The 11,448-nt window shown below is 39.0% G+C and overlaps 1 protein-coding gene across 1 annotated transcript in view; it reads right to left on the bottom strand.

Annotated features, from left to right (window-relative positions):
• The window catches only part of INTS4 (integrator complex subunit 4), a 103,875-nt gene that overhangs the window by 28,644 nt on the left and 63,783 nt on the right, over positions 1-11,448 (bottom strand). The window contains exons 12-14 of the mRNA XM_012650999.1: positions 9,768-9,883; positions 5,530-5,663; positions 3,982-4,139 (exon numbers count right to left, since the gene is read on the bottom strand). Coding sequence (XP_012506453.1) covers positions 3,982-4,139; positions 5,530-5,663; positions 9,768-9,883 — 408 coding nt within the window. The remainder of the gene's footprint in view (positions 1-3,981; positions 4,140-5,529; positions 5,664-9,767; positions 9,884-11,448) is intronic.

The following is an 11,448-nucleotide window of genomic DNA, read 5'->3' on the forward strand; positions in this document are numbered from 1 at the left end:
CTGTCTCAAAAAAAAAATAAATAAAATAAAAATAAAAATATAAAAGACAAACAAAAATGTATTAATAAAAGGATTTGTTCTGTAAAATTTGGATTCAGTCAAAGGGCTGCACTTAAGGATCTACAAGGCCACATATGGCCTTAAGGCTGCAGGTTCCCCACCCCAGGCTTAGATCATTTAAGGAAGGTTTAGGGGCCCCTTCATTTTCCTAGAGAACCCTGCACTTACTCTATTGTAGCAAGGAAGGCATGATTCTACATTTCCTATTTGCCTAGCCATCTCCCCCATCAGGCTTTAATATCCATCACAGCAGAGACTATATCTTGTTTACTACTGAGACTCTTCTGCCTAGTATACTACCTGGCATATGATGGATACTCAAAAACATACAGTAAATGTATGAACCCCAGATCATTCACCAGGTGTGTTATCTCACCCATTGCAAAAGCAGGGTAATTCTCATGGGATTGCTTTCAAATTCAATTAAATAACGTATGTAAAGCACTTAGAAGAGTGAGTACACAGTAGGCATTTGATAGATAACAGCTCTTCTTATAATCAAGGAGGACAGAGCTTTATAAAACATCAGATCTACACATCTGGAGGTGAAGTGTGGCCAGAAGAAAATGCCATCTATAAAAATTTTAAAAGTCTTCATTCCTGGTTAGGCCATCATAACTACAGTTTTCAAAAAATATTCCCTGAGTGGTAAGGCAAAGTAGTTATGTCAAGTCCCAGAAACAAACAAATATCATCTCCCAGCACCCTGAGTGAATTTCAGCAGACTTTCCATAGGCAAGATCTTGGTTTGGTTAAACGGCTGCTTGGAGTACAATAAAGGGCAAAGTGTTTGACAGTGAAGTTTGTTTGTTTTACACAAATACCAACAAATACGTGCCCCTGGTCCTAATCATAGAACCTTTTGTGTGAAACCTCTATTAACATTTAATTCACTTTACATTAACTACAGAAATTATAAGTTGTAAAGAAAACCAAGGATCATCTGATCTAATCTCACTTGATACAGAAATCTTCACTGCTACATATCACAGAGCATCAATTTTAGAGTCAGAAACAGCTAGATTCAAATTCCAGTACTGCCACTTCCTACCAAATTGCTACATGTCTGCAAAAATGTTTCAAAAGCATAGTATGCCCTCAGTAGCTACTGTTCCATCTGCTTTCCTTTCCAGATCTTTCACCATCCTGACTATCCTCCTAAAAATGTACTCAAGCTAGAAACATGGAACCTAGGACTGACCACAGCACTAGAAGAGTGATCTGGCCAGCCCAAAGTTCAGTGGCACTATCACCTCTGAAACCCAGATCATGAAGTCAACTAAAACCACCAGGTGTCTACTGGGTACCTTCTAACAGCCAGCACTGCAGCTAATGGCCAGATTGGCTCACTATTGTGCATTTTGCACTTGCTATAGTGCCAACACAATACAGTTGTCAAGGACAAAACCTAAATGTTTATTTAGACGGGGATGAGTCCAGAAGCAGAGCTTATTTTACTGGGCTCTGGGTCAACAATCTCATTTAGTGACCTCCCAAGGTAAGCACTGTGGTGAGAAAGAAGAGTAAGAAATGTGATTGAGACATCACAAGAGGTGTAGAAAGGACTGGAACCTTGGCTTACAGAGCTGTGGACTGCCCAGAGCTTACAGTAGGGTCAGTAAACTTTTTCTATAAAAGGTCAGGTAGTAAATATTTTAGGTTTTACATGCCACATCAGCTCTGTGGCAACTACTTGACTCTGCTATTGTAGCATAAAAGCAACCATGGACAATACCTACATGAATGAGTATGGCTGTGTTTCAGTTAAATTTTATTACAAAAGCAGGCAACAGGCCAGATTTGGTCCACAGGCTGTAGTTTAAACCCCTAGTTTAAAGCATTGTTCCTGGCACATTGCTAGCACTCAATAAACATCAAGTGTATGACTCAATGTATAGCAGCACGAGAACAAACCGTCATGCTAAAATCATTTCAACTTTTAAAAAATATTCTCTTTCCCGTCTTTTATTTTTGGTGATTACAGAGATGGTATTCAGGTGAGCACTCTGCCACTTAGAATATCATTTAGCCTGAGCCTGTGCGGCCAATGCAACTTCTTCACACCACATAGCTTTCTTTGCCATGTTCCAACTTGTTAAGTATTCATGTCATTCTGCATCCCTTTTGGCTGATGCTACCACTGCAAAACAGGCAATATGTGTGAGTCCAATCATTATGTAACAAGCTTTCACTCAAGCTTTGTTTTTTGCAGCATCTCTCATTTCTGGCATGACCGCCTCCATTGATTTGAAACACCCAGTCCACAGCAGAATTGCGAAGGCCTGTACTTGCCAGGGATCTCGTGAATCTTCCCTGCTTGGGGCGCAGAGACCTTCTGGGGGCCCCTACCACTGGAGTAGCTGAGGAGAACCCCAGAGCAAGAGCTGCTATGAGCCTCTATGTGGCTTCTGGAGGCTTCGCTGGGATACAGCACACTACGTGCCCCAGGTGGATACGCAGGAGGCCCGCGCCGGCCACATGCTTCATGCTTGCACTCTCTGTGACCACAACCATGTGCCTAGCATTCTCCCCATAGCCCATCCAGCCCTGGCCTTTGGTATCCCCAGGGGAGCCCAGGACACCCTCAAATTTTTTTGTAAGCGTTCTAGATTACCAGAACACCCATTTAACTCTCTCCCAGTTCCTCACTCCTAGCCCTATACCCAGCTAGTCACCAAGTTCTCCAGATAGGTAAAGTGGAGCCCAGAGCAGTTTGGTACTTATGATACATACTGTGGATGTGGCTCACCCACACACAGTATTCCCAACTTCATCTAATGTATCTTCCTAGACTGCATGGCAGCAATTAAAAATTGCATTTCTCAGATTTCCTTGAGCTAGGTTCCAGAAGTTAGTCAGGATCTGTCAGTAAAACACACTCTTTTGAGTTGTACATAGGGAATGAAGTGGGGAAAGAGGCAGAGTTCAAGACATGGTTCTGGAGCCAGTAGCTTTATCGGTGTTATCCTGACTCAACAGGGAGTTTCCTGATCGTGACAGGAACAGCAGCCCCCTTGGTGGCCCATTCATTGTGTGGGTCTTGAAATCATTCCTGGATATTCAACATTATCTGTTTCTTTAGCGTTCCCAACAGTTCTATGAGCCATATAACATCCTGTAGTAAATTTCTTTCTGCTTGGTTAAAAGCATATTTTGTTTTCTACAAATGAATGCTGAGTGATAAACTTGACTAAGACCAAACAACCATGTCATGTGTCACTTAACAATAGGGATACATTTTGAGATGTGTCGTAAGGTGATTTTGTTGTGGAAACATCAGAGTCTCCCTACACAAACTTAGATAGTATAATAGATACGGCCATGTGACTTAAGCTCTAGTAAATGGTATCCAAATAAAATTAGAGTGTACAACTTTTGGGAAGTGTCTTAAAAGGGTGCATGGTAGAAATGATGCCTTTCTCTTACCCTTTCCTCTCTCCCACAGGCTGGAATACAGAGGGGATAGTTAGATTTTGAATTGTTTCATATGAGGATATGAAGCCACTTGATGTAGATGGAGACTCAAGAAAGAATGAGCCTATACCCCTGATGTTCATCTCAGCCCATCCTGCCTATGAGAGACAAATTAAACTTTCCTCCTATTTAAGCTGCTGTTACCCTGCATTTCTGTCACCCATCTTAACTAATATATTATACAAGAAAGAAAAACTAAAAATAGCTTCTTTGTAACTATTTCTATTGTGTACTAATCATCAATCGAGTCATGAATGCAAAGAGCTTTTTTAAAGAATATGCTCAAACCACAATCTAATCCAAATATAAACAGAACATAAAACCATGTGTGAGTGTAAGCCAACAGAGTCAAAAAATCAAGCCTAATAACCAATACCAGAATTCACCAGTCAAGCTGAGCAAAACAACAAAAGTAACTCTGTCAGAGGAAATGGATGATCACCTTACCTGATGGTGAATTCTAGCAGCTCCTGGGCTCCCTGAGGGTCCAGGTGCTGGAGACTATACACTCTTTCAAGGCTCTGCTGTAGGAACTGCTGGGAAGGATCCTCCTGAGGTGTGATGTTGGGAGAAACGGCTGATGACACCAGTTTTCTGCCTGGTAACTAAGCAAACACAATGGGATTATAGTATCATCAAGTTCTGTGGTTCAGCTTTTGGTAACACACACACACAAAAAAACAGAAAAACGTGAGTCAAACAAAACAGGAAAAAAGGTTAGGAGAGGTTCTGTAAATAACCTTTCTCCCCTTCCCCAGCTATAGAGGGAGAGAGAGAAAGAAAGAGAAAATGCAGACATGGTCTATCCCAATACAGCCCCAATGACAGGAGAAAAATAAAAGAGAATGGCATAATATTATTTTCTGTTGCCAACTGAAATAAATGGGCTAACCATAGGAATGGGACTAAAACTTAAGCTATGTTACATTTATTTTTAAACTTTATCTTTCCCTTGATGGAAGAGTGATGATTTATTCCCAAATAAGTTTATGTAGCATGCTATAAAAATGTTTTATATGAGGATAATTATAAGTCTTTTCTTAATGTTAAAGGTGGTTATCTTTTAAGAAAGGGATGGAGAGGGGATAGCAAAGAGGATTTCATTTTTCACTTTTTATCTTCTCTAAAGTTTAAATTTTCTAACCATATATATTATTCTAAATAAAATCATTTGGAGTTACTCAATTGATGAGTAGTTGAATAATTGGGATGAGTTAATACAAATAGAGAGCTCAGAAGAGTGCTAGGTACAAAGCATTCACTAAGTGTTTGCTATTATTACTATGCTCCATTTAAAAAATTTCTTCTTTCAATATATCTCTAGGTTTTAAAAATAATAAAGAGTTTATTAAAAAATAAACACATTGAGAATCATGGCTTTATGTAATTGTTAATATATAACAATTGATTCTCTGGTCTAAAATATTATCTGTTGTTACAGATTCCTTTTTCTTGCCATATACTACATAATCAATAACCCAGGGACACTAAAATGAACCTTCTAAAAGTACAAAACAAAGGGAGAGAGCCTAAAAGAGAAAGAGAATGAATGACTGAGCTTCCAAAGAATATATATATAGCCTACTTTCTGCTATTTAATAACCGAAAATTACCAAAAATCAAAAAACCAGGCTGGGAGCAACGGCTCACGCCTGTAATCCTAGCACTTCGGGAGACCAAGTTAAGAGGATTGCTTGAGCTCAGGAGTTTGAGACCAGCCTGAGCAAGAGAGAGAGACCTCACCTCTGAAAAAAAAAAACAAAACAGAAAAAATTAGCTGGGCATGGTGGCATGTGCCTGTAGTCCTACCTACTCAGGAGGCTGAGGCAGGAGGATTGCTAGAGCCCAGGAGTTTGAGGTTGCCAGTGAGCTATGACGATGCCACTGCACTCTAGCCAGGGGCAACAGAGTAAGACTCTGTCTCAAAACAAAAACAAAAACAAAACAAAACAAAAAAAACCCCAAAAGCAAGGACAAGAAATGTTTTCAACATACCCTCAAGGCAGGAACAAGATGAGAGAGACTGTCTCTGAGGTAGGCATAGTGCCTGAAGGTGTGATCTGAGAACAATGCTGGCATTGTTGGACAGGTTTTAGCAGCATTGAAAATAAGAACCAAAACTGCAATATCTGATAGGTCAGTGGGTTAAGTTAACTTGGAAGCATAAAAGGTTGAGCTTGGCCAGAATCTGGTGCCCTCTCTTCCCACCCCCAAAATTCTGAACAAGGGACTATGACTTTCATTTTTTTTCTTTTTTTTTTCTTAAGAACCCAGAGAAAAGCAATGGTTTTCTAATAATCAAAGAAATGCAAATTCAAACAACAGATACATTCCCCTACTTCACCCACACCCCCAGTTACCAAAAGTTTTTAAAAATAATGTCGGATGTTACTGAGAATACCAACAAATAGAAACTCTTGGTACATTGCCTATTAAAGTACATACTGGCACAATCCCTTTGGATAATAATTTGGTACCAGGCAGTAAGAATCCTGTGACTATTGAGTAATTCCACATCTCAAAATCTATTCTAAGTAAATAACTTAATATCACAGAATCATTTATAGAAGCAAAAACAGTAGTTCCTCCTTATCCTCAGGGGATATGTTCCAAGATCTCAAGCGGATTTCTGAAACCATAGATAATTCCAAACCCGAATGCCATCAGTCAGAACTCGTTTCTGTTCAGGTCTTCCATCCACTTATTTAATGCCTTTTCCACCTTAACTAAAGGCACTTATAGAGCACTGTGGCTTTAAGTTTTACAGCTTGAGGTGCAACAGCAAAAACTAGCACGAATTTCTTGTTCCTTCTTCACAATTTTACAGATAGATTTGTTCTTACTATAGATCCTAGCAATCTCAGCATATGATTTTTTTATCTTTCCTTATTGAAAACTTTCACCTTTTCACTCAAAGGAAGCATTTACAGCTTCTCTTTGGTAGATCCAAACTGCCAGCATCACCATCACTCTTGCGCCTGAGGCCATTTATAAACTAAAATAAGGGTTCCTTGAACACAAGCACTGTGATACCTCAACGATCAATGTGATAACCCAGACGGTTACTAAGTGACTAATGGGCAGGGAGTATGTACAGTGTGAATGCGCTGGACAAGGGGATGATTCACATCTAAGTGGGATGGAGAGGGATGAAGCGTGATTTTATCACACTTCTTAGAATAGCATGCAAACTTATGAATTATTTCTAGAATATTCCATTTAGTATTTTCAGGCCACGGTTGACCTCAAGTAACTGAAACTGTGGAAAGCAAAATCACAGATAACGGTAGACTACTGCAATAAGAAATAACCTAAATGTCCAAAAAGAAGAAATTGATTTAACAACTATGTTTCACCTACTTGATAGAATGCATCACACAATCATTAAAAATATTTATAAAGAATTTAATATTGCTGCATGAGGATGACATACAAATTTGTGAAGTATTCCATATTTTAAAATAAATAAATTTCAAAAAAAGAATTTAATATTGTATCACAAGCATTTTTCATTATAAAGTGAAAAGAAGAGGGTCTAAAACATATAGAGGATATGATAGCAGCTATCTATTATCAAATATTTGTTGATGAAATAAACTATGTTAAAAAATAAAATAACAGTAGCAAAATTCCAACCTCAAGCTTTTTTAAAAATGAGAAAGAAATCCACCAAAATATTAACAGATTACTTTGGCTAGTAAGACTTTAGGTGTTAAATATAAAGTTTCTTCTTTCTACTCTTTGGATTTTCTATGTATATTAATTTTATAACAGATAGAATACCAGAAATTAAAAGATAAATATGTCTTCTAACAATCTTCCACGTTTCCCTACGGCAGAGCCTAATACCTGCCTACCCTGTTTTTATCCCTTCCTTTCTCTAAATATTCTATTTGTTACTAATAGAATATTGATTTTATTCCAGATAGCCTCTAATTTCCTGCCTACAACCTAGACCTGATGATTAGAGCTCTAGCAACAACCGTGGACAACCAAAAATGGCAGAACAGAAAAACAAGAGGAGCTTGGATCACCAAGAATGATGTGGAGCTGCTATACCAGCACTGGCTTGCTTACCTCTAGACTTCTCTAATATCAGAGAAAAATAAACATCTTAATTTGTTTAAGTTACATTTGGGCACAATCTTTGTTACTCACAGCCAAACATAATTCATAAATACAATCCTCCAACTACCCAGAAAAATACCTTAACAAATTGGCTTCCAAAAATGTGGGGTTTTTTTTATGTGAAAGGACCTTCAGATTTTACAGAATTTCAATATGCCTTCTGAGATTAGTAATAAGACCTAGCGTACAAACACATCTTTGGTAAGTTGAATTTCAAATAGTTATACTACACCATTAGAGGTAAGATCTGGGATGTGTCTTTCGTAGAGGTAAACACGAAGTCAGGCATTTCTTAGTACATCAATTACACAGATCTTTAAAAAAAAATTCTGAAAGCACTGTGAAAGTAAAAAAACAGAACTAAAAGAGGGTAGTGGAAAGAGGGAATAGGGAAAGATTTGTTAAAGGGTACAAAATTACAGCTAGATAGAAAGAATAAGTTTTGGTGTTCTACAGCACTGCGGGATGACTATAGTCAACAGTAATATTAAATACATAGTTTCAAATAGCTAGAAAAAGGATACTGAATGTTCCCAACACAAAGAAATGATAAATGGTTGAGATGATGGATATGCTAATTATCCTGATCTGTATACTATACATAACATTTGATACATACATGTGTATCAAAACATCACTATGTACTCAATAAACATGTATATTATTATGTGCCAATTAAAAAAATTAAATTCAATTTTTTTAAAAAAAAGAGAATTAAGGGAAAATATAATGGGTCACCTTACTATAACAACCAGTTGGCTGATCCCTATGTTTCAATAAATACCCCTCAACCTCACCAAGGATCTGCCCACGGAACAAATGAACCCTGGGAGAGCATGGATACACTGATGTAAATGTAGTTGCCTTACTGGAAAACAATTCAATTGCATGGCATGCTGCACAGGCTATCATGAACCTACTGAACTTGTATCAGAGGCAGAGACTCATGCAGCCTAGCTCAGCCCATTACCTCCCTCAGGCTTCAGATCAAATTAAACACTATGTAAGACATAAGGGAGAGAACACAGGCTTTAAAACCAGAGATGCCTGGCTCTGAATCCCAGATCTGCTGCTTGGAGAGTTACTTAAACTCCAAGACTCAGCTTGATCTTCTGTAAAGTAGAAATTATACCTTCTTCCAGAGTTGTTTAGAAGATCTGTGATAAAATGTATAATGCCTTTTTTGCAGTTGGCTCCCCATATCCATGGGTTCTGCTTCCATGGATTCAACCAACTGTGGATGGAAAATATTCAAAAAAAAAGGGGAGGGGGGAAGGGATGGTTGCATCTGTACTGAATATACACAGTTTTTCTTTTCTTGTCATTATTTCCTAAACAATACCGTATAACAACCATTTACGTAACATTTATAATGTATTAGGTATTATGCATAATCCAGAGATGATTTAAAGTATACAGAAGAGGAGCCAGGCATTGGTAGCTCAGGCTTGTAATCCCAGCAACTCAAGAAGGCTGAGGTGGGAGGATCACTTGAGGCCAAGAGTTGGAGACCATCCTGAGCAACACAGCAAGATCCCATCTCTAAAGAAATGAAAAAACATTAGCTGGGCATGGTGGCACACACCTGTAGTGCCAGCTACTTGGGAGGCTGAGGCAGGAGAATCGCTTAAGCCCAGGAGTTAAAGGATGTAGTGAGCTATAATTGCACCACTGCAAGCCAGCCTGGGCAATAAAATGAGACTCTATTTCTAAAAAATATAAATAAATGAATAAAGTATATGGGAAGATGTGCATAGGTTATATGTAATTAATACACCATTTTATGTCAGGGACTTGAGCATCCGTGGATTTCGGTACTGAAGGAGGTCCTGGAACCAATCCCCAACAGATACTGAGGGACAACTATAAACAGTATATACAATATAGTAAGTGTTAAATAAATGTCAAAAATAATTATTAGTATTAAATTCTTGTAAAAACAAGAATGAAAGCTGAAAAAAATAACCATCAGACTCCCTGAAGACATACTCTTTTACTTAACGAATATGAAAAAAATAAAACTCAGACCACTCTAGGTACACGCAGAAAGAGATGCCAAAGTTCCCTGCCAACATAACAGGGCCTGTACAAAGAACAGAGGATACAAGCTGGATCGTCCATGTCCGGTTCAGCTGTGTCAAAAAATGGGTGGGTGCTCAGAAGCTCTGGCACCAAGGGAAGCACCAGGGTTGGATGCCGACTTCCCAGAAACTTCAAGCACCTGAAACAAACAAGTAAGAACCCACTTCAGTACATTAGTAAGTCCTTTAAAAAGTACCAGGAACTGGAATTAGAAAACCTAATTTGGAATTGGAAATTCTCAACCACACACATTTGCTAACTCTATGACTTCAGATACATCATCTGAAGTGAATTTAGTTAATTCATCTAAAAAATTGGTTACTATAAACATAAAAGAGCTGGTTATTTAACCAACAGTGATTTCCCCCATTTTTCTTACCAAGACATCCCTGATTTGGCTCAGGTGTCAGGCAGGCAGCAAAGTGCTCAGAGAAGGCAGACCCAGCCCAAAGGCTGAACCACTAGCGGTCTAAACCAGTGGTCCCCAACCTTTTTGGCACCAGGGACCAGGTTCACAGAAGACAGTTTCCCACGGATGGGCGTTGGGGGGAGGTGGAGCTCAGGACCTATTTTCCTAACAGGCCATGGGCTGGTACCGGGAAGGTTAAAACCCACCCTGGCAATCCCATTCCCATTTTCTAGTTACTGGTTTGCTGGTAGACAAGTAACCCACTTCTAGTCAATGGAGCAAGAGGGGAAGTCTGCTGGGGAGCTTCTCAAGAATGTTTTTTTTAACAAAACAAAAAGAGAAATTCATGAAAGGGAATACCCCTTCCTTTATGTCTTTAGATACTGTCTTATAAGGCAGCCATCTTGCAACTATGAGGTGAAAGCTAAGAGAACTTCAGAGAAATCAACAACAGCCCTAACCTGTTAACTCATTGAATGATCGATCCTGAAACCAACCTTCTGATTTCTTGTTATGTAAAAAATTAGACCTGTTGTTTAAGATATTTTTAATCAGGCCAGGCACCTGTAATTCCAGCACTTTGGGAAGCTGAGGTGGGAGGATTGCTTGAGGCCAGGAGTTCGAGACCAGCCTGAGCAAGACTGAGACCCCGTCTCTACAAAAAAATAGAAAAATTAGCCGGGCATGGTGGCCTGTGCCCATAGTCCCAGCTACTCAGGAGGCTGAGGCTGGAGGATTGCTTGAGCCCAGGAGTTTGAGGTTGCAGTGAGCTATAATAACACCACTGCACTCTAGCCCAGGTGACAGAGACTCTGTCTCAGGAAAAATAAAAAAGATATTTTTAATCAGACTGCCTTTTATTTATAGGCAAAAGCACTCTAACTGATATGCTGGGTAAAGTCCTGAAATCAGAGACATAGTCTGAAATTGTGTAGCCTTAGACTGGTAAATTTCTTCATCTACAAAATGGGATTAAAAATCATTACTTCATAAAGGTGCTATAAAGATTAAATGAGATAACTAATGTAATAATGGGCTTAGTAAGGTATTTGCTGCATATTAAGAACTCAATAAGGCCGGGCGCAGTGGCTCACGCCTGTAATCCTAACACTCTGGGAGGCCAAGGCGGGCGGATTGCTTGAGCTCAGGAATTCGAAACCAGCCTGAGCAAGAGCAAGACCCCGTCTCTACTAAAAGTAGAAAGAAATTAATCAGACAACTAAAAATATATAGAAAAAAATTACTGGGCATAGTGGCGCATGCCTGTAGTCCCAGCTACTTGGGAGGCTGAGGCA

Source organism: Propithecus coquereli, unplaced genomic scaffold (genome assembly GCF_000956105.1).
Source record: "Propithecus coquereli isolate 6110/MARCELLA unplaced genomic scaffold, Pcoq_1.0 Scaffold344, whole genome shotgun sequence".
In the NCBI taxonomy this organism is placed as follows: domain Eukaryota; kingdom Metazoa; phylum Chordata; class Mammalia; order Primates; family Indriidae; genus Propithecus; species Propithecus coquereli.